Genomic DNA, 23,739 nt, shown 5'->3' with positions numbered 1-23,739 from the left:
TATCACTGTTCTTACTCTATTACTCTTAATCTGAATTTGGATTGCTGGAAAAAGATCTGCAGACACGTGTATTTCTGAAGTGGGTTGCATTGGTTCCTCCTGCTGTGAAATAGTAAAATACTACTATTAATAATAGTTGAAAAAAATAATGCTAATAATAAAAGGATTCTTAAACTTGAGCGAAGTTGTCTTCTTCCTGGGTGAACGTCAGACAGAAATGTTCTTTTATCTAAGAAAGCAAAGCAAAGAAGTTTTGTCCTGCGTGTCAAGTACCATAATGATTAAGTAACAAGAAACAGGTCGTGACTTTATCAATATATTTGAAAGAAAATATTTACAAAATAAATGCGCAACAAAGCCAGTTCTGTAAGTAAAACAGCAATAGGACATTCAAACAAAATAAGTCATCTATAGTTTACAAAAGTTTAGGCAACAACAAAGGCAGCTTGTAAATAGATAGAGTATAGAATGCCCAGTTACAGTCGTGGTGCGGACTGTACAAACAGTGTGTGGGTCACAATTCAATATTCATCTGAGTGCATAGTTAGTTAACTCATTTCAGTCCTGACTCATTTAATTCGGCATCAGCACGTCATCCTGCAGAGGATAATAATGATGCACGTGTGCAGTTTACTGCTGACATGACAACACAGGAGAGCAAACGGCACACAGTCTGCAGGTACATCGACTGTCTTGAATTGTATGATGCTTAAAGAACACTCGTCTCGTGCATCTAATTCATTTGTAATTAAATAATTTTTCTGTTTGTTTTTTCTAATTAAATCCTGTTTCTCTCCATCACTCGAATACTTCATTTCCCTCTGGGGAAATTTATTCTTCAGGTTTACAGTTTTACGCGAACAGCATAATTATTGCTGCTCGTTATTATATATTTAATAACTATACTGCAACTTCTGTGTTCAACATGCTCTGTGCATTTCTTTTTTCCTTCATTGGATAAGAAGCACTTGAGATAAATACTAAGCCCTTTGCAACACAGCTGCAGTGCAGAGCAGCTCCTTTGCTGGTATACAACTCTGGGTATATTTCTCATATAACTGATCACCTTTAAATCCTTTTTTACACAGTGCAAGGAAATTCAAAACACTGAAAAGAAGTCAGACATTCAAAGGAACACACAAGGTTTGCAAAGTCACAACACTCCACATTAAATAAATGCAACTAAATAAAGAACACAATGCAATAAAAGACATGTTTTAGAATAAAACATGCAGGAATAAATTAAGTTTGCTTTGTGTATGCAAAAAAAAATAAAAATTATAAAAATAAAATAAAAAAGACAATGACTCCTCTTCATCTTGTTGCCATGGTAAACTATCAGAAACCTCTGACGAGCATCAGGCACCATCCCTCTGGTCTATGTTGGGCAAAGCACTGCAATAATAGTAGACATTAATATTAGCAGAGGAATAACCAAAAAGGGATGATGCTTCAGTATTAGATGACAAAAAATAAGGAAAATAGGAAATAACACAAAAGTAAAAGAAAAAAAAAACACACCTGTGAACATCATAGTTTAACCACAGAAGTCATAGAAGGAATTCTCTGGTATTGTAATACTGTGAGTTTGATGATTTCAAGAAAGATTTGCAGGCATCTACGAATCATAAAAGCAGTGTCTAAAAAATGTATTCGGTGTCAACTGGTGGCATGAGTCACTGTCTATGAGCGTAACGGGATAAAACATGCTGCCTCCTGGCCACCGTGTGGGAGAGGGGAGAGGTGAGGGGGGCCAAACATCAGGGTCAGACTGCACTACACAGCAGTGGTACAGAGGGGACACTCTCCCATCATGAGTGACAACACCACAACGGCGCACAACAATGTGCATGTGCCACAAACCTCTCCATCCATCGCTCACACCACAGCTAGAGAGTGTGAGGCAGCAACAGATTAGGTGGAGCAGAAGAAATAGAGAAAGAAAAACATGAGGGCATGAAAACAGAATGCTTTGCTGTGAGACACCGAAGAAAAAAAAAACAGCTTGTTTAAATCATTTTATAAAGTAAAATGTACTTTCTGTTTTGATTTCTGAAAAACGTGGGGGCAAGTGCTTGGATACCATATAAACGAGTCAGCAGCTAAAAAAAGAGATTTCATATTATTATTTTTGCCTTATCTATATTTGCTTGTTCCGTATTAATATCAAAAATATAAGACAAAGGAAAGGAAAAGGGAATTTGCTAAATTTTGTATTTTTGAAAGATAGGAAATACTAAATGCATGAAAAAAGTCAAGTATTTCACTTGAATATTATGTCCATAAGATCATCCATATGTAAGGATATATTGGTGTTTTTATTAGCCATAAACCACGTCAGAGTATTTTTGGATCTTGTATGAACAGGTTGGTGAGCCTATCAGAAGTGAAGCTCTGAGCCAAGTGTCTCAGAAACTAAAGCCCCTGAGAGCTGTGACTACTTCTTGTGACATCACAAAGTTACGGGAGTTCTGACAGCTCATTTTAAGGCCCAATTTCTGGATTCAGGCTAACGACTGTCATAGTAATTTAATAGGGCAATTAGACCTGCTTTATGTTGAAAATGTTACTGTTAACAATTAGGGATTGTGAAAGTTAGATGATTTGTAATATATGAGCTCACACATGCAAAACCTTAAATGCTTTGTTTTAAACACAATAACATCTGATCCGTCATCATATTATCTAACACCACAAATGCCGCATGTCATGTCTCCATCTTATACAGTTTACGGACCAACAAAAAAAAAAAAAAAAAAAAAACGAGACAAGGCTCACCTTTGAGAATGTAGTCAGTCAAAAGAGAGGGCACTTTGTCACTGTCATCCCTCATAGCTTGAAGAACTGAGAAGCAGGAAGTAGAGAGGAGTAAATGGATCGATCGCAACTATGTAGATTAAAGCACGACTGTTCCAGAACTTACTCTTGGTCAGGATCTGGAGGTCCTCAAGTGAAGGAGGGTGTCCCTTTTTCTCATAAGGGATGACTGTGGTCAAATACTGTTAACCATCAGAAAACAGCGGCAGGGACAGGGGAGAAGAATTTAAATGTGACTGCATGACTTCTGGAGTAAAATTCATACATTGTATTCTTTACCCAAGCCTGAGCAGGCAAACTAAAGGATAACTATAGGTGAGGTGAAGTGGATGTTCTCTCTGATAGTGTTTCTAGCAACATTTATATTTTTCGTTTAAAAGGGAGAAAAGTAAAGTTCAGCAGCTGAGAGAGAAAAGAGAAGTAACCTGTCTTTCACTGCACCCACTCCCAAAAGTTTGCCGGAAGCTGTTTTGAATGACGGAGGAGAGTCCCTCCATGCTGAAGCGCTGAGGTGAAGGAAGCAAAGCAGAGAAAGAGAAGAAGGGAGAGATAATGAAGGAGTGGTCAAGCTTTCGGGAAATATTTGACAGTAACATGACAAATGCAGTGGGAAATGCAGCGACGGGTGGAAAAGAAAGATTTGAAGACAGCAGATGATTACGGTCAAATCATTATAGAGCATTTCAAAAGATCAATTAGGAGATAAAAAATAAATAAATAAATCAACAAAGGGAACCAGCTTGGTGAAGCTTCATTACAACCTGACTGCAAGAAAAAAATACTAACTGATCCAAGAGTTTTCTCAGCGTGGCCCTGCGACGTCCCAGCTCCACCTTTAAGCTTCTTCTTCTTCTTCAGCAGCTCCCGTTGCTCCTTCTGTCGGTTTTGGACATCAATGAGTGCTGAGATGAAACTGTTCTTCACTTCTTTTTCAAAGTCCAGCTCATCCCTGAGAGCCAGCTGCTGCACCAGCTCCTCCGAGAACCTTCTGATGTTCGTCTCCATCCCCTCCAGACGTTCGTTCAGTTCTGCAACACTCAGGGTTCTAACCCCTGCACCGCAAAACGCACAACGCATGCATTTATTTCACACTGCAGTAAACCCAGCAGGCCCTTCTAAAAACACAAGAATCACTCCTACCATAACTGTGCTCAGTACATTATACAGTACACGAGGTGCCTTCAGTTTCACATCATTTTAACAACTTAAATGTAAAGCTCTGGTTTCTATTAGATTATTACCTAAATATGAAAAGAGTGTGTAAATGTTAAAAAAAAAAAAAAAAAAAAAGAGAGAGAAAGAAAGCATGCTTTGAACAAACGGATTACATGGAGGAATAAGCTGTGCTTTATCATCTCCACCAAGAAAGATTTCATCTCACATTTCATCTTTCAATGACTGAGGTCGGAGTCAGGTTGCACTGAACTAATCACATTTTGGGGCGGATGTGGATCATTTACTATGACTTGGAATTTCTTTCTCTGAATCCGGTAAGCACTGTTTGATGTTTAACATCAGCGTTAGAGTTTTATACTTTTCTTTCTATCAGTCCCACAATAATAACTAAACCAACTGTCTTTAGGTACATCTGTCAGCATATGACTTCACAACCCTGTCTCTGGCTCTCAGCTCAAAGTCCATTCATACTGTTGATTTCGATCTCTAAAAAATTGTTACAAATGTGCTTTCTCATTATAAATAGATTCAATCTGCTAGAAATTGTAATTTAAAGCAAGTGGTACTTAAATGTGAGGGACTGAAGAACTTAAGGACTAATTGCAGCTGTGAATTTATACACATTTGATGCTCTACTGCGCATTTCCAACAGCAGGGTGATTCATGTGGCTTTAAGTCTCAATAAACTTCAGTGGCCACAATCATTGTAGCGAAGGAATGCGTAACCCTGTGGGTCAGTGATGTGCCTGTAACTCTAATGTGTTATGGGCAGTTTTGGAAAGGGAAGCTTTATGTTATAAAGGAAAAGCATCTTTCATCAGACTTTGGCAACAATGAGAATCAATTTGGGACTCTTTCATAATGAAAAGGTGGTACTTATCTCTTGTTAATTTGCTGTGAAGTTCATACTAGTCTGAATCACCTTTGGTATGGTATCAAAGGTAGAAAAACAAAATACCAAAAAAACTGTAGAATCGAAGACTATCTCCTGATGTCAATGATGTACCAGCGTATCAATAACCAATCACAATTACATTCACATTACATTTATTCATTTGGCAGATGCTTTTATCCAAAGTGTAACTGTTACATTTAGTACTACATGAAAACAACACAAGTCTTGGCACCTTTATATTTATATTGTGCCACAAGACGACATGCCATACATAGATTATTTGCTTTGGCCAGTGGACACTCACTCTGCTCGTAGCTGGGGCTGCTGGTGGACCGCTGGACATCCAGTGAGAGCACTGAGAGGGCAGACTGAGAGGGATTCTGTCCTGCATCCATGTCAGGTGAATCCTGCATCATCTCCTCTATCTCCTCAATGACCTGAGAGAGCAACAACAGACACACAGAGAGAGATAAGCATTCAAAATACCCCCTTGAATATCATTTATTCAGTCCCTGTGGGAATCAAAGGGTGATTTCAACCATGTTAATCTGCTGTTCTGCATTTGTAGACTTGACACATTGTGACTGATAAAAGGTGGGACCATGTTGGAGGTGGATGTTTATATTTCTGTGCAGCTCACCTGCTCTGCAGTGTAAAGGGGCTCCTCTGCGAGGCAGGAGACAATGATGGAGTGCATGTCCAGCTGCTCCCTCAGCTCTTCATCATCTGACAGCTCCGCCACGACATCAGTCTTCCTCTGGCCAGGATCAGGACAGGGGGAGGGAATTTAATCAAAGCACTAAACCCCAGCACAATGAATATTTGAGATTGGTGAGATGAATGTAGGACAGATTTGGGAGGGGGGGGGGGGGGTTGAAGGAGAAAGTGGGGCAGTGATGGGATGAGAGGGGCCGATTCACTCACAGTTTTCTGCTCCAGGTTGAATGTGTGGATGTGTAGGGAACACATCTGAGACCGTTTCCAGTCGACCGGCATCACGTGCCCATAATTACTGGTTAAAGCCTTCCAGATTCTTAGGGAGACACAACACATCACAAATGTTTCAGTGCAGAACCCTGAGTTCACTGACAAACCCATCCTCTTTACTGATAACTCTGATAATAACCATTCTTCTTGTACTGAAAGTGAGATGCCACACAAACACTTCTATAAATCACATACACAAATATATCACAGTCAGATTAAACTGAATTAAACTGGAGCAGAGGGCAAACATGACACACTCCTTTAATCCCAACATGGAATCCTCCAGCTGTAGCCTACTGGGTGTTTAGTGCTAACATCTGATGTTTTCACTTATTTTAACCACCAATAAGACCAATTATTCCCTCCAAACTATTTCTAACCCCATAATGTCTTATAACACAAACACGATAATACAACAATAACCTAAAAAGTGGCTGCATCACAAATGCAAGCTGTAATACCACAACTATTACTTGCTAGCCTACTGACGTTGGCTGGTTTGGTCGAATGATCTGTAAATGTGTACAGACTGTTAATACTGGAGATTAAAGCAGACTTTTACTCCAAAGATGGTCGTTCATAACCCCTCTGACCATGACCTAATGTGACCGAAGCCGACAAACACAAACACACACTCACTCGTCCTTCTCCAGCAGCGTGTGCTCCTCGATCACACTGACCGGAGCGATGCGGTCCATCTCGGCATTAAAATGCTGGAAGCAGAGGTTTAGCTTCTCGTCGAAATCGTCCAGCAGGTCTTCCGTGGACCTGAAAGCCCCGGTGTCCCCCGGCTCGGGACGATCACCATCATCCCGGAGGAGCAGCGCGGCTGGGCGGCCTTTCCGCTGCAGCAGCCCCCGCTGAGAGACCGCCGTCGGATCACCCACAATCGGCCGGTCATCGTCCACACGAGCGGTCGGTGCGGCCATAGCCCCGGCCGGCCTAACAGCTCCGGGCGGACGATGGACGGGCCGTGGGGCCGGCAGGCCTCAGCATCCTGTCCGCGGTCGGCACCGTGAGGACAGCCGGGGACGAGCGGCTGTCAGCGGGCAGACAGACTCAGATAGTCTGGAGATCACCACCAAAGCCCGCAGTCATCCGCTTCATTATGAAAGAAACAGGCTCCACTGGTAGATTGCACAAAAATGTATTTTTAAACGGGTTGCAAACACAAGCACGCAAAGTGTGTGTGTGTGTGTGTGTGAGCGTGAGCGTGAGCGAGAGAGAGAGAGAGAGAGAAGGAGGGGGGGAGAGAGAGAGAGAGAGAGAGAGAGAAGGAGGGGGGGGGGGGGGGGGGGGGGGGGGAGAGAGAGAGAGAGAGAGAGAGAGAGAGAGAGAGAGAGAGAGAGAGAGAGAGAGAGAGAGAGAGGGAGAGAGAGAGAGAGAGAGAGCGACCTCGTGCGGATCAAACCGTAAGCCGCTCCGCCGTTGCTAATGGCGACCGAGTCCAAACAAACAGCCGGTCCGGAACTTCCGTCTGTGTCCCCGCTGTCTCTGGGACAATGAGCTCGGCCCTGTCCATGCTGAAGAAAACCAGGCGGCCTCCGCTGCAGAGCCCCGTCAGAGACACACGGTGAGTTAGATCGCCAGAACTCCAGACCAGGACGGAGACCTGAGTCCAGATCAACATGTCCACGTGTCCCCCTGCAGGGACACACCGAGGGACGCACCCAGGAGGAACCTGCTGGAAGGTGAAGGGCTGCTCAAAGATTACAGCGACTTTAAGTGGAGAAGGAGCCGTTCACATTATGAATCACGTAAAAGAAAAAAAACATTGAAATCTGGTTCATCAGGTTATTCTTATTTTACAGCTGCAGCTGGTCCATCACATATAGAACTGGTCATATTTTCAATATGGATTACAAAAGAACAGAGGAACAGCATGTTCATTACACCTTCACTGAGCTTCCTTTTTCAAATGTCAGAATAAAATAAACATTACCATTAAAATTACTGACAATGAGCAGGAAAAAACTAAATCAGATCCTCATTCTACTGTTATGTGGGTAAAATATTAATTTTTAAAGTAACAATAAAATAGTTCTGGTGGACTGTTCTGGTGGATTGTGCTGGTGTATTTCAGAAAAGTTACTTATACCCACTTTATTACAGTACTTTGGTATTCAGTTACAATACTGCTCATAATCGCACTACTCTGACATATATTGTCACTTCAGGAATCCAGCTATCCATAGCAGATAAACCATGAATGTGTTATAATCATATTTGTGACACCTTTTTTTGGTAAATTGCAGAGTTTCAGGCAGCATTGGTTGACAGTGATGATGATTATTCCTTAGATTCAAATCCTACCCACTCCTCCCAAACTCCAGCCAGAGATGCCTCCACTTCAAAGTCGAAAGCCCCTTTAAAGAAAGGTAGAAATTGATGTAGTGACTTATTTCAAAGTGAAACACAGCTTTTCTTATTTGCAATTATAAAAAAAAAGAAGAAGAGCTGACTCTCACTGTGATAATCAGGTGCTGCACCAAGTGACTTTGAACTCATGTCTGCCATGATGCAGCGGATGACTCTGCTAGAGGCCAAAGTGATGAGTCAAGAGCAGGAGATTAAGAGCAAGGTAAACTCATTTCCTCCAAATGAAGAGTGCAATGGCAGTGATACATATCTTTGTCACACTCACGGTTCATTTCCTCTGTTCTTCCAAAGAATAAGAAGATCTCTGTTTTGGAAGAGATGCTGAAAACTCAAAAAGAATCTGGTAATTACCTTCAACATGTGCAGACCTGAGAATGGCAAGAAAAGATAACGCAGAGGAAATTATTTTTGACTTTGATGTTTCCGCATTTAGGGAGTACACATGATCTGAGCAACAAACTTGATCTTGAAATAAGGTGTCAACAACTCGAGAATCAAGTGCATGAAATGGAGGTGAGTTGGTATTTTTTTCATCAATAACTTTATTCTGCGATTACCCGATTGTGAACTCGGCTGGTCTATCTCCTACAGCGCTTTCTAAACGACTATGGTTTGATCTGGGTGGGTGATGGGGAGACCAGTGACTCCACAGAGTCTGAGCTGCCAAACAGCTCAGGTGCTGTTTGGCATCCAGGTACGTTGGTCACGATTGCCCTGAAGCTTTCCTGGATACACTCACCTACCTCACAGACGCCTCACGTAAATCTTTCTTCTGTAGGCACCTCTGGGTTCAGAGATTTCCACATGAACTTTGACCTTGTGCTGCAGAGGATCATGGAACTTAACATCCTTGCTGGGGAAGGAGAGTCTTTTGTGCAATCGACATCCACGGGGGCACAGCTCGCACAAAAGGCTCCTATTCAACTGAGGCTGTACAGAAATGGCATTGTCATGTTCGATGGGCCTTTCCGCTCTTATCAGGAGCGCAGCACCCAGGTTTGTAAACTAAAAATACCTACTTTATACTGGGACCTTTGATGATAGTTCACTTTCGTCTTTGGTCTATGCAGCAGTGCATGCAAGATTTGATGGACGGGTATTTTCCATCTGAGCTTCAGGAAAGATTTCCAGACGGTGTTCCTTTTGAGGTGAGCCCGTTTCTTCTGCTTGCCTGTCAGAAAATGTACAAAGTTGTGACTTATCAAAAACTTACTGTGCAGGTTCATGACAGGAGAGATGAAGAATTTATCTTCAGGCTACCATGGGAGAAAAGCAAATCAAGGGCCGCCACCTCTCAAATACCTGGTCTGTCCTGCAAACATCACTCTCACACTCCCAGAAGTCACACCTGTGATAGAAATCTTTTATCTTCATTGTTATTTTCTCCTTCTTATGGTTGACAGACAAGAAGCTGAGCACAGATCAGTTCCTGAAAAAGCTGCCCAAGGTTGTAGTCAAGGCTGGTCGAGTGATTGATATCAGGAACTCGCTGAGAGCAAACCTGCAGGTGAGAAAGCAGAAAAGCTCCACCTCGTCCCAAAAGCCCTCAACTTAAATGCCCTGTGTCTAAATGTTCTGATGCTGATGAACATCATCTAGTCTGTCTGTAGTTTTGCGTAATGTTATACTTGTTATCTAACAAGCACTCTCTTTAGGGTTCATCTAATGTGCCAAGCAGTGACTCAATGATCTTTATCAACACAGCAGCCCTGCAGAAAATGAGAGAGAGGTATAGACATTTTATCATGCACTATTCTTTTCATTCCTATAATTGTGCCTATAAAAACAGTGAAAGGCTGCCCATTAATCTGTTGTGAAGAACGTGCATTGTTCAAACTTATAGAGATGTGTTTTAAGGAAAAAAAAGGCTTCGGAAGGTAAAAAAAAGAAAAAGAAAAAAATGCTAATACAAAATGGTGCACTGTATTTCTATTTGATGTAAAGCACCCATGTGAGGGGGGGAAGGTATGAGGTTTAAAATGTAACTCACTGTAAGCATCTTATAGTCTATCCAAATACAGGATGTTGAAACAGCACAGCAAATCATTTTAACATTACAACCATGCATAAATTAGAAGGAAAAACAGATTAAAAGGAACTGCTAAATCTAAGTACTTACTGCATGATGTAAAGGCTGAATAAAATCCCCTTTTGGCAACAATGATTGACAGTTGAGATTGTGCAGATTACTGTATGCACTGGTCTGAAAAATAGGGCAGGTCATCGTGGACAGCCAGCACTTGCATGCTTGTGATGTGTTCTAGGATTCAGACAGTTAACCTCCTTCGGGAGTCTGAGATCATCCAAAGAAATTATTACATAAAAAATGCATCTGATTTATTTATGACTTGTACTGCAGCTAGTGATGTAACTTTTGGTTCATGTAATGACATCAGCTTTCACATATTTATGGAGCAGTTTTATATTATCTGACAGTTATTGTCAACTTCTCACACTCAGGCTGGACCAGCCATCATCAGCACATGATGTGATCACACTCAAGGTGAAGTCAGAGGATGGGAGTCAAACTTACATTTTGAAAATGTGCTTCTCAGAAACAATTGGCCATCTGCGACAGTATCTTGACAAACACAGGTAAGATTTCATTCCCTCCTCCAAGTTATCTTTGTTCTTTTTCATAATACGCTGCAACACTGGTTAAGTGTATTTCTTACACTACAGAGGCAGTAGTCTCCCGGGTTATGACATCATCAGTGCATATCCACAATCCTGCTACAATGACAACTACAAGACGCTCCAATCATGCGGACTCACAACTAACGCTGCTTTGCTGCTGCGAAAGAGACAACATTGTCCCTCACTGACTGGAGTCAAATAAACCTGTTTTATTCAAGCCAGCACCCCTGCACCCAATATCTCAAAATGTCTACTGTTAAAAAGGTCCATGGTTGAGTGAGCAGCACAGATATGGAGTCTCTGATCAAACGTTTTCTCCCCCTATACCAATTCCAATACATCAGCTCAGGATATCTGTTAAATCAGTAAACATCACTGCAGTGGAAAGCACAAGGATGACTTTCGTGTAACATAAGAAAAATATGTCACTGAAAAAAGACCCCAAATATTTTTGTGGACTGTTCATGTCAAGGTGGATGCCTGTTCTGCTTAACAAGATGAGAATCAAGGCCAGGTCAGCATATTGAATCAGTGCATCCTATCTATAGAAACCTGGTGCTACTGATTGTCTGTGCAAAGAAGGAAAAACAAAAAGGAAAATGAAATCCCAAGGAGTTAAAACAAAACAAAATCTTGAAAATCTTTATTTCTAAAATATGCAAATACAAACGAGGACAAAAGTATGAAAATATAAACATTTTTTCCCTTTCGCAAAACATTTGAGATGTTAAGGCATGCGGAACCTGACTTTCCAAAGATAAATTTTGTGCTACTTGAGTTTAAAGGTCCCATGAAATGAAAAATGGCTTGTGTGTCCCTGGGTGTATTGATCTGTATAATTAGTCAAAATTGCATATCTTTATATTAAAATTCCTTTCTCTTTGTGTAAAGTGTCAGGTTTTTTCTTTTTAAATGGCTTATCTTGAACAATATTCCACCTAGTTCATTAGATCAGGGATGTCGGGGTGATCCAGCCAACCCCTCCCTTCATCACCGCCACAAGGCATTAAATCCTGAAGGAAGAAAGTTGTCCTCAGTGACAGTTGCCTGGACAACTGTAGCCTGGGCCATCACATATAAAAGACCAGAGAAGTAAACAACAATCGAAGGAAGAGGGGAAAAAAAAAAAAAAACACTTCATGGGACCTTTACACATTGTTGTTTTAGCAAACAACATTAGCACAATATTACAGCAACTCATTAGGACCCAAAATGCTTTAAAACAGAGTTGTCAAACAAACAAAAAAATAAATAATACTGAAGACTAATACTGAATCTCAGGCGTACGTTTTTCTAACACTGAACCACTCTGTTGAAGCCGTTATCAACTGAAATGTACAGTATAATGCAATGTCAGTCATTTACACAGAGTAGGCTCTACAAAACCACCCACACTAAACTTTTCTTCATTTTACCTACCAGGAGCAAAAACAGTATAGGGGCCTCCCACAAGCTCTGTGTCACAGCCCATAGTAATCTACTACATTCAGAGTCAGGGGAATGTATTAACTATCCTACTGGTTGACACACCGAGACAGATCATATTGGAAGAATCTGCTGCAAACAGCCCTTTGTGGTTGGTCTTAAATGAATTAGCATTGTGGTTGCAAACCTACAGAAAGGCACATGTTGGTTTTTCATAACGAGGCCTGCAGCAGAGAGGAGCATTCAAACATTCTTAGTCTTGCACAACTGCTCCACACAGAGTTTTCTTTGGTAGTAAAACTGTTGTAGGCCTGAAGGTGTGACAAGCTGATTTGGTATGAAACCGTTTAGTTGGTAAGTCTGACACTTCACAGCTGAGTCTAATGTTACAGTGTTTACCATTTTAAATAATGGCATGTTAGTAACATTTACTTGTGAATACGGTAAAAACAAACAAACAAAAAATAAACACACATTAAAATATTTTCAGTTGATTGTCAACCATTTCTTGGATAATTCCCCATGAGAGGGAAATTAAGATTTAAATAAATTACATATGTGGGACTTCTACACAAATATTTTTCCACTGGAGTGGAACAAAAGCATAAGACTGTTTGGTAACTGACAGTAATATGTCATTAAACATAAACAGACACACACACATATGCGCGCGTGCAGACACACATACACACAGCTTTAAGGATCAAGTATTAGAGGTAAGTTATTTTCTGTTAGCCCTTGGACAGAAATAGATGAACTCACCAGGGGTATGGGAGGGTTCTCAGACACAGGCAGGCTTGAGACTCAATGTTCAGTCAGTGGAGAGAAGTAGAAGCTAAACCAACTGGGCTTTCCTCTGTCCTTATTTTAAGAAAATTAAATCCAGTCCTACTTCTGACATTCAGAAATTAGGTATGAAAGACAGGCCTGTTTTAGATGCTGCTGAGATGAAGTGGGGTTTCTGCAAGTTACCTCCATCACTTGGGTGGGTGAAAGGTTATTGGGTGATGCAGTTTTCTCCCATGTCCTGTGCATAACGATCCAATATTACATTACGTAGTTCTTCAACGTCTCGACGAAGCTGTTGAGCTTCAACAAGTTTCTTCTGCAGCACTTCTGGACTCATCCAGTCCTCACCCTGCTCTGCCACAGGTGGATGTGCTGTGAAAAACAAAACAAACAAACTTCACATTCACACAACCAATTTTCTTCTAGCTTTGTGCCGCATTACTGACCAGAGGGAAATAGAGTAAAAGCTGTGTAAGCTGTGCTTACATGTGAGACCAAGCAGTAGAGAGAGGTTGGGGTCTTGTCCTTGAGCTCTTTGAGTCAGGATGCTGCACAGGGAGCGCAGGTCACTGAGGCAGGATGCTATCTCTACATGAAGCCTCTGCGTGAGACAAGCCCCAGCTGGCTGCAGGACAGGGGACGCCTGGTTAGCGCTCCTCTGCTCTTGATCACTCATCTGCTCCTGCAGGGTCAGATTCTGCTCCATCAATTCCTGGTTCTGGGCTGACAGCTGAAACACAGGAGACAGTGTCAGTTAGTGGACCAGTGGAGTTTACAAAAAGAGTTTTAAGAAACACGATCATTTTCATGCATCCGTCTAACTCACTTCCTTCATGGCTGTGTGGAGGTCCAGCAAATTCTGCTCTTTGGCCACCACCTCTTCTCTGAGAGCCTGGGAGCTGCTCTCCTCCTGAGATATCTGCTCCTCCAAAGCCTGAAAGCACAAGCAATGAATGACTTGTGGAGATGAGACTGTAAACAATGCAGTAAAATGATAAATAGAAAACAGACATTAAAGATAATATTGAGACCTGGATTTGGGTGCCAAGCTGTTCCATCATTCGGTGCTGCTTCTCAATGACCTGCATAAAGAAGAACTTTAAAACAATACCCTCTTCCAAGTTATTACAATCCCCCATTTTAGAGCCAATAACTTCATAATTAATCCTGTGTGCCTAACCAATGTTATGGCAATCACTTTAATCTCAAATTACACTCCTGTATCTCCTCCCTAAAGGTTTTGACACAAGGTTTCAAGTATTGGACATTGGACATGGAGTATTGGACATGCACGATAAACATGATAGAAGAGACATGAAGGAAAGAGATGACACATCAGACTAACAAATAGAAATAGAAAAGTCAAAATCAACTACCATTTGATGATGAGTTGGTGCATGCTTTAACCTCAATTATGCAGAAACTTACAGAGAAATTTCCATATCTTGTTGGTCATCATTTACTATTACATTGCACAGTATGAACGAACAGTTTGAGCTTTCAAATTTGAGACTTTTGTACATTGTCTCCTTCAAGTTCAAGTCCTTTCAAGGACACTGAGAATAACAGACCTTTTTGAGTCTTTGCTGTTCTTCCCTCAAAGCGCTGTTCTCTACTCTTAGCTTCTCAATATCCAGAGAAGGCAGCCTGGCTCCATCCTCAAGGCCTTGCTGCACCCGCTGCTGCATACTGACAAAAATAAAAACACATTATATACAGAGTTATTTCTGTCTCTTTATACACAGAGTGCATACAACAAACATGCCTCCTGGGCACACTCTTCACAGTAACCAGATCACATGTGTGTACTTACTCAGTAATTGTAGTCAGCAGGTCTCTCTCCCTGCGCTTCTGCTCCTCCAGCTGAGCATCTTTTTCCCTAAGTTGTGAGCGGGTGGTCTCTAGACACATCTCCAACTCTTTTACCTTCTCCTCTAGTTGGGCTGCCTGCTGTTCAGCCTCCAGGAGCTGAAATTAAAAACTAAGCAAGTCAGACCAGAGAAAATGAGAGGGGACCAAATCAAAAGGACTCATCCTGACCTGCTTGTTTTGGCTCTGATAATCCTCCAAGGTGGGCAAGTCAGCTAGATAGCGCTCCAGAGTTTCAATACGCTGTTGGTTCTCTCTCTTCAGCTCTGCTTCTTTCTGACACTTTTTCTTCAGGTTGTTTATGTGCTTATCTCGACTTCGGATCTGCATTCATAAGCAATATGTGGTAGGTGGGAAAATGTACTCCAAATGTAATAGGCGTTATATGCATAGCAAGTGAGAACATGTGAGGGAAGAATATGTAATACTATTCTTGCCTCACGTCTCTGAGAGAACACTGAGAGAATGTGTTAAAGTCTAACATGCAAGATCTACTTCTGCACTGAGCTTGACAGTGAGTTTACAGGAACAGGGAGCAGCATTTGAGTTCCTGTGGTTGGAGTAAAGCTTCCTTTACAGTGATGCCTAGGTATTTGGTAATATCACTGTGGCAGGAAAGCTTAAACTTTCCTTCATCACTAACATGACAAGAATTACAGAAATTTAAATGCTGTTCTCAACAAATATTTTCCACTAAAATATACACAAAGTGAATGGCACAATGGTGTACATTGTGGTGGTGTACATAGTGGTAGTTAAGCACAAACCCTCTCTTCCTGTTTCTTCATCTCCTCCGAGTGCCTCTCACAAGTCTCCTTCAGACTATCAGTTAGTCGGCGTGTCTCTGCTTCAACAGCTCCCAGTCTGCGCTCTGCCTCTGCTTTCTCAAGGGCAGCGCAGTCTGTACGCTCAGCAAACTGTGCCCTCAGGAAGGCATTCTCTCTTTGAGCCTCCTGTGAACCCAGCATGCGATACAAATATTTTAGTCAAGGCTCTTAGGGGTAAATGGTGTGATGACAGTGTCTTCTTTGTATTGTTGTGGGAACCTGGGCATCTCTTAACCAACCTGTAGCCGCAGCATACACATATCTCCGTAAGAAGCCCCACGACCCAAGAGGGCTCCATGGACCTGCAGTTCACTTTCCCTCAGTCGCTGCTCCAACTGGGCCATATGCTGTTTTTGTCTGCATCATGATAGGGCCCAAGAATTATCAACACAAGCACAATACAATCAACGACACTAATCCTCAAAAAAAAACAAAAAAAAAAAACATAAATAAATAAACAAACAAACAAACTCACTTTCCTATTTACTTTATTCAATCACTTACCTTTCGATAATAAGTTCCTTCTCTTTCAGAAGACTCTCACTGGCTTTGACAAGAGCATCCCACTTGCCAGAGTCTGAGTGAACAGGGTTGGAGTACAGAGATGGGTACTGACCCACTCCAGCACTCATTAACTGTAACAAAAAGAAATGCATGTGACGCTTTTAGCCGGATCAGTCTTTTTGTGTAAATAATAATAATTTAACAAATAACCAAATATGAAAATGTAATCAGATAAAGTAATTTAACTTTGACTGGTCAAGAAGTTAAAATTTCTCTTTAGAATATAATGCAATTGTGTGTATCCTTCCTAAATAGACACAGCCGACCATCTGCATATTCCTGTGCCTTGAAATTAACATCCAGCAAGGTGGCAATGAATGAAGCACTCATATCATAGCTTTGGGAGCATATTTACAATCAAGAACAGTTTTATGATTAGCACAATAACTTAATTGTTATTGTCAAATACCCAACTAGTCACATGTAGATTCAGTCCAGTCTTTGTATCTCATGTATACAAGGTTTTTAGAAACTGCTAGTGATTAGCTGTTTTCAACAGAAGTGCACAGTATGTGGAAGTGACAGTCAGTCACTCATCATCTACCACACAGGAAATGAACACACCACTGATATGACAAAGAGCAGTTGTGTAACTTTTCTTCTTCTTCTTTTTTTTTTTTTTTAAACTACATTGAATGCAAAGGTGAAGCAGAAAATGGTTTTCCAACATTATGTGAGCATATGATTTGAATTACATATGTGAAAAAAATAATACAAAGCTAAGAACATAGCCGAGGAAATATTTTACACATCTTGTGATTTTGATTTGGCTGATTTAGTTGACTAATCATAACTTCACAGGACAAGACATCTGTGTGCCTTCAGGCTTTGGAATCATTTTTCCCCTGTAATGACCTATATATGTCAGGCCCTGAAATTTCAGATTTCACAGTCCACCAATAACCAACTGCCCCACATGTTGACTCCTATTGGCTTTACTTTATTTAGGCTTTGTCGTCAAAGAACAAAACCTCACCATCATATCAGCCAAGATGAGTTTGTTTTGCCACACAGTGGAGGTAACCTGCTACATAAGTGTTTTGCTTCTTAATTGTGTCCCCAAAAGATCACTGACAGTTAGCAGAATATAAAAGTAACTGTAACTCTCAGGCTTGCATTTTCTTAAGCATTTTGTTTGTTTGGGATGGCTGCCTACCTGCATTTGTTCCAATTGCAATCGTAAATTTTCCAGTTGCTGCTTTTGCTGTTGTTGTTGCTGCCAGCTGGATAGGTCACCACATCTGTCCTGCCGCAGTTGCTCATACCCCATGGACCCCGTATGCTCCCTCAGAAGAGCCTGTGTCTGTAGGCTGAGAGGGCTTGCATAAACGCCAGTGGATCCAGCTGCACCCGACTGACTGCCCCTCTGATTAGAGGTTTCTGCTGTACTAGGAACCCCAGGCCTTGCTTCAGGGAAAACCTTATAGCTGTGCTCCATGCCTCCTCGGTAGGCGTCAGACACACAGTCTGGGTTGTCTCTAATCCCACTCGCCTGTAATCGGAGTCTGACATCCGGGCATAACCCCCCTAGCAGGGCTGACTGATTTAGAGTAGGCTCCACAGCAGGAGTGTCAAACCTCTGGCCCTCATCCAACCGTGTGTGATCTGAAGGGAAAAGTGAATGGTCCAACCCATTTACAAGGCTGCGGTAGCGACTCAGGCAGTCTGGCTTTGGCCCAATAGGATCACCTCCTACACCAGCCTGAGCATCCAAGTTTGGTGAAGATGCTGATTTGGAAAGAGAGGAAGACTTTGATGTGGATCCACTTGGAGTTCTGGAGCCAGATGAAGATCTCTGACCCTCAAGGGAGGACGGGCCATCCTCCTGGACACAGGGCTGGGGCTTAGAGGCCGGGGATCCGGCCGTGGATGGCATGACATGTGCAGTGGGGATCGGGATTTGACTGCGGATGGGTTGGAAAGAGGGGCTGCTGCTGGAACTGCAGAAATCTTTCAAGAGTAAAACAAGAAAAAGTCATTAGAAATTACAATGAGCGATTCCTTCCTACTGCTCAGCTGATGCACCTTGTAAAATCAGTGCAGAGTATTTGGAACACTACTGCAGGCAATTTTCTCTATTTCAAGGCAATGATGTAAAGTAGATGCAGCAGGGTTTATGGGTGGCCTACTTTGATGATGTGGTGTCACCACTGAAAGAATTAACTGGCTGTGACGGATTCAACTGAGGAAAAGGGTTTATAATAAACTAAATCCAAGGAGCAAGATAAAAATTGTGTTCTATGATGATTCAAAAATTTTTTTATATAGTTTTCATAAAGCTGATGTTACCAGATGAACAACTCAACGTGTAACTGTAATTCACTGTTGACATTCATTAGCACTGCTGAGTAAAAGGGTTTTTTTTTTCCATTAGCATGAATTATTTTAATTATACTCTTAGCAACATTCACTCTGAAATTATTCTACACACTCAACCCACACCATTAAACATGTCCAAAAATTTTGGCCCTCTTCATTTTTTGAAACCTAAAGATCACATTATGCTCACATAGACCTTTAACAACACCGCAAGATCACTACATGCAGACATCTCCTCAAGCCTCAACACAATCCAAAGTTACACAAAAGCTGATTCCAACAGCATTACAAACCTGAGAGATCTGCTGAAGTCTGGAAACCCGGTGCTCACTTGAATGCAACAAACATGTTATTAGCTCTGGCATTTTTTTCTAAAGCTGATCCGAGCTGCAGGGACATTTGAAATCACAACATTCAGTCTTCTGCATTTCTTGGTTTAGCCAAAAAAAGTTCTGAAGCTCAGACCGATAGTCACGCAGCAGTCAGGCTGCTTCACCCCAAAGCTGTATTGTCCTCAAACAGTAAAACCAGCCAGTACCAACCTCTGAGCAAACGCATACAAATACGCATACACAGGAAAGGTTAGGGGTATTTATAGCCCATCTCTCAAGTTACAGAGTGATCTGTGGGTGCCGCTTATTTAAGCACCTTGCCTCCTCCCACTGTAACACACAACATGCACGTGTATAAGCAAAGTCAGTGACTGAATGAGGTTGTTTTCTTTGTTCAGTTTAATCCACACCCTCCTCGATCACAGAGAGAAATAACATCAAGTATAAAAAAAGAATGAATGTTATCAAGCCTCCAGGAAGGTAAAACCTTTAAATGCAATAGTAGCCCCCTAGGTCTGCTAGTTCTTGACTGGCTTCAACAAGTCTAAACTATGCTTTAAGAAGAACCTTTCCTAGACAATTGCCCAACAGACATTCCATAGTTTGTAACGTGCATATATAACATGAAGAAAATTACCTAAAGCTTTAAAACCTCCTTTTTTCCACACTAGACAAAATTTCAACCTGTTTAATTTCCTTTCTAACAATGTTAGACAGTATTATATACAACAGGTCATTACTGTGTCTAAATGTGGGGTAAATTGTCATGTTGCTAGGCACTGCTGTAGATTTAACTGTCTGAACAAGAGTACCAGCAACTGCAGCACGCTCAGTGGCCGTCAGTAAACTTTAAGTGAAGCCTGCAAAAGGTAGTTACATTCTTTTCTACATGAAGAAAGTAGCTATAAACTAAATCTATCCAGAGACCACAACACACGACATAAACATAAATAATACAAAATCACACAAATTTAACAATTAATCTGAAGCAACATATAATGAGCTTGGCTGACATTTGTGAAGCTGCAGCTTTAATCTTTGAAGGAATGTGGTAATGTAAGACCTGGGCTGTGTGATGCCAGTGTTTAAGGCTGGTAGGTTAACATTTGCACCTCAAGAAGTTCATTAAAGCTGGAAATGTGAAAACATTCAAATGCTGAAACTACAAATTATTCTTGACAGCTTCCCTCTAAGATTTAGACATGTTCAGAGCTTCTGACTGGACATAGGATGGTAGGTGAGAGGAAATTTATAGAGCACACATTATCTTTCCAACTCTTGGCCAGGTCCCTTATAATGGCTTCCTGTACCTATGCTTAAACACCACTATTCAGACAATTTACGGAAACTACTGAGACAGGAGATAACATGTTGAGAGAGATAAAGGCAGTTGTTATGAAAAATTTCCAAATGGCAGTCGGAGCATAAATATCATCTTTATTGAGCCCAACCTGGACAGTGTTGGTTTACGTCTGATCAGTTTATCACACTGTTATTTCAGGCTATTATTTTTCAGTGTTTTCTGCTGTACAAGGGACCACTCATCCCAGCTGGTCAACCATGACATTGAACCATTCTGAACGGAGCGTGTTATTTTTTCCACTCGCTTGTGTATTCCTATAAATATAGTTTCATCATCTCCACCAGGATTTCATATTTTCTCATTCAGTACAGAATTCCCCTTGTGCAGTGGTCCAGTTGTCATTTAGATGTCTAGTCCTAGTATCCCAACACCACATCCTTCCAATTATCATCACTACAACGGAGCACTAGGACATTTTTAACTAAGACTTTAATCTACCTCTGCAAATCTCCCAAGCTGACAGAGTGGATCATGAATATTTTTTACTCTATAAATAGCTTAAGTAACAACAGCACAAACTTAAAGACAGTGTTTACAGTCACAGCATAAAAAAGGGGTTGAGGCTGAGTCCGAGGGCCATCTATAGCTTTTAATTACATTAGATTTTGTATGATAGAGCTAAACGTTCAAGTTAGCTAAAAGTATACAAGGTTAATGACAAACAACTATCACATATCGTGTCAAGTGCATTAATGCAGCATGCTATTACACCCATTACCATTAAAGCATCCATTCCTGGCTGGAATGAGTGAAAATTTGGAATGACAGACCTCAAATTAGTGTTACACAATACAGGCAGAGGAAGAGCAAGCAAAAGTCATCACCTTCCGTGCTGTCAGATGCTGAGGTGCCAAGACCAGTGTCCCCACTGTCCGATGTTCCAGGCCGGCGGCCAAACCGGCTTTGGAACTTCTCTGACACAGCTGGTGTTTGCCACTCCATGTCAGCAAACCGAGCTAATACACAGTGGGAAAACAGGGGGAAAAAGTCAAGAAGAATATATCAGCAAATGCTGAATTCACACACAATTTACGCATTTTCACAGCAGAGTGCCAACTTACCTGCTGGTTTGGATTCAATATATCTCTGTGAGGTTGTCATTCCATATAAGACAATGTCACCTGTCACAGATTGGGGAAGATAACACAGTACACTTAATATCGAGGTTCACTTCTCACTTCAACAGACAAGCAAGCAACCAAGAACCTGTTAGTTCATTTGGCTTGGAAAAAAAGAGAAAAATTTCACTGAACAAAAGCTCCTCTATTGAGTACTGTATATTATGAACTGAACACCCATTGCTGAGGACACAACAGCTGTTAGCTCATGACAGATCTGGTCACCGATCAAACTCATCTGCCCCCCAACCTACCAGAAACAATCTGGACAGGCTTTTCTGAGCACCAACAGAAATAACAACATGAGCACATGTCAACGTTACATAATCTGTTACACAAACAATAATATCCCCATGAGTGTACAGGAAGTTGTACATTATTTGGCAACGAAATGTAACCCCCACAAATGGCTCCTTACAGAGTCTGAGATGCAGCCTGGTCTTCGCAGACTAATCCCCTTCTACAGCTAATTCAGAAAGGAAGTGACTCGTTAAGTAGCCAGGACGAGCTAAGTCAGCTAAACGCGACTAATCGCCCTATTTAATGTTGGAAAAATTGTACGATATCAGTAAAATGAGACGTTGTAAATATTATTTATCTTTTTCTTTTAAAAGCGTGGTTTCTGAATAATCTACAAACTCATAAAAATCGCATTTATTGCACAGCGATGCGCGGCACCGTTAATCGTTTAGCTAATCCGTGACAAATCCGTTTCCGTCTAACAAGCTAGCTAACAGCTAGCTAACACACACAGTGCTGCCGTTTGCTTCGCTGCCGGAGTGAACATGAACGTAACGGATCCGAAAGCCTTCGTGTTTAAACGGTTTAAAGCTTACAGAGCCGTCGGCGCGGACGTGAAGTGTTACTCTACCTTTTTTTCCGCATAAAGACAGAGCGAAGTGATAAATCTCGGTTTCAGGCTGGTAGCCGAAGCTGAATCTGTACCGTCCGCTAGCCAACTGATCCTTCCGCTGCTAGACAACCCCGACGAGACAGAAGGGACGCTTGTTTAGTGTCACAGCGCCGCCCTTTACCAACCACTGTCGGCGTCGACTCACAAAACGTTTGTGGTTTTTACATTTACGGAAGCTGACAGCTGAGACATCCGTGTTTCACAAGGCGTTCTCTTTATACGACGTTTCCCATGCAACAAAAACGATGACCGTGGGAGATGACTGTGCCGTTTGACCTATTATAACCACGGTAACACAAAACGAATTAACCTATGCACGATGCATTTAGATGGCTGGGATAACCCAGAAAAAAGGTTCAGAGCTGTCACAACCCGTTATCAAGAAAGATCTTCACCAAAAGCCTGTTCGATGAAGTACTAAAAGACATATATGAAATATTTTCTGGTGAATTTTACAAAAGGCAAAAATCATCTTTTCGATTCAATTCATTTCAATTCAATTGACATCCATTCATTTGTTCAATTCAAATCACTGTATTTGTCTCATATAATATTTAGAGTCCCAAAATTGAGTCATGTCACTGTAGCAGCACAGGGTTGAGCAAAAATCCACACAGCAAGAAAATCGAATAAATTATAATTTATATATCATAATATTTGTCTTCTTCGCCTACTTTTCAATAAGCAGTCCAAGCGTTGACAACAAGTAACATGATGTTCTATCTAAGGCCAGTTTTTGCGGCCTGGGTCACACATTAATCCATGTTGTGACGTTACAGTCCATACTGTCCTGCCACCTCTCTGTTAAAGGTTGTTTAGTGGTCCGCTGCAATTAATATGCCGATGTTAATCTTTTTTTTTTCACACTTTGGTTACAACACTATGTAATGCTCTTTTCATTTAGGCTGCACGTTGGCTATTAATGATTACTTTGTGTTGATGCGGATGTTTAGTTTTGAATGCAGGGATCTTTGTTGTCAGTAAAGAAATGATTTGTTTGAGGAAGTTGGGACATTAAGGAATACGTCCATCTTACAGTGACCCATATATTAGGATCGTTTGTAATGGATGGAATATCTATTGCCAAATCTTTTCTTTAAAGTGTTATGGTGAATTGTGAATGACAACTGAGTAAGACAATAAATGCAATTGCGAGCAATGAAGGGCTCTCTGAAATATTGTCAACGCAACTGCAATGAAGAATCTGAGTATGAATGCATAATAACTACAGTATTTTAAAATGTTTGAAAGATGTTTCAGCGTTGGCATATACTGAAAACTATAGAATGTGGGCTATAAGTCAGGAGTCACGATGCAATTTGTTTATTT

At 41.3% G+C, this 23,739-nt stretch overlaps 3 protein-coding genes across 5 annotated transcripts; 1 reads left to right on the top strand and 2 right to left on the bottom strand.

The window, feature by feature from the left end:
- Positions 1-351: 351 nt before the first annotated feature.
- On the bottom strand, positions 352-7,110 carry fez2a (fasciculation and elongation protein zeta 2a). Of its 2 annotated transcripts, XM_029504645.1 has the most exons (9): positions 6,515-6,804; positions 5,813-5,921; positions 5,529-5,645; positions 5,193-5,325; positions 3,604-3,869; positions 3,243-3,323; positions 2,924-2,999; positions 2,779-2,844; positions 352-1,395 (listed from the first exon to the last, which is right to left on the bottom strand). In XM_029504645.1, the coding sequence occupies exons 1-9, from the start codon at positions 6,802-6,804 to the stop codon at positions 1,379-1,381; spliced, it is 1,155 nt and encodes a 384-aa protein (XP_029360505.1). In that variant the 3' UTR covers positions 352-1,378. The 2 variants fall into 2 exon arrangements, with proteins under 2 accessions (XP_029360505.1, XP_029360507.1); XM_029504647.1 differs by lacking the exon at positions 3,243-3,323 and having other exon boundaries at positions 6,515-7,110.
- A 159-nt stretch (positions 7,111-7,269) lies between these two features.
- On the top strand, positions 7,270-11,093 carry ubxn11 (UBX domain protein 11). The gene is given in 14 exon segments (XM_029503762.1): positions 7,270-7,448; positions 7,526-7,566; positions 8,176-8,253; positions 8,356-8,456; positions 8,546-8,597; positions 8,688-8,767; positions 8,846-8,930; positions 9,033-9,250; positions 9,325-9,402; positions 9,475-9,544; positions 9,547-9,761; positions 9,910-9,983; positions 10,715-10,849; positions 10,937-11,093. Coding segments are annotated over 14 exon segments (1,455 nt in total). The 5' UTR covers positions 7,270-7,377.
- A 413-nt stretch (positions 11,094-11,506) lies between these two features.
- cep85 (centrosomal protein 85) lies at positions 11,507-22,501 on the bottom strand. 2 transcript variants are annotated; one of them, XM_029504989.1, is made up of 14 exons: positions 22,369-22,501; positions 21,441-21,500; positions 21,204-21,335; positions 17,522-18,315; positions 16,306-16,436; positions 16,041-16,158; positions 15,742-15,927; positions 15,146-15,298; positions 14,919-15,073; positions 14,677-14,794; positions 14,137-14,187; positions 13,932-14,039; positions 13,592-13,835; positions 11,507-13,477 (listed from the first exon to the last, which is right to left on the bottom strand). In XM_029504989.1, the coding sequence occupies exons 2-14, from the start codon at positions 21,478-21,480 to the stop codon at positions 13,314-13,316; spliced, it is 2,394 nt and encodes a 797-aa protein (XP_029360849.1). In that variant the 5' UTR covers positions 21,481-21,500; positions 22,369-22,501; the 3' UTR covers positions 11,507-13,313. The 2 variants fall into 2 exon arrangements, with proteins under 2 accessions (XP_029360849.1, XP_029360850.1); XM_029504990.1 differs by lacking the exons at positions 21,204-21,335; positions 21,441-21,500; positions 22,369-22,501 and adding an exon at positions 18,978-19,197.
- Between the last annotated feature and the right edge of the window lie 1,238 nt (positions 22,502-23,739).

This window comes from Echeneis naucrates, chromosome 6, assembly GCF_900963305.1.
Source record: "Echeneis naucrates chromosome 6, fEcheNa1.1, whole genome shotgun sequence".
Classification (NCBI taxonomy): Eukaryota; Metazoa; Chordata; class Actinopteri; order Carangiformes; family Echeneidae; genus Echeneis; species Echeneis naucrates.
The sequence above is the reverse complement of the archived record's forward strand: the minus strand, read 5'-3'. Positions and strand labels throughout refer to the sequence as shown.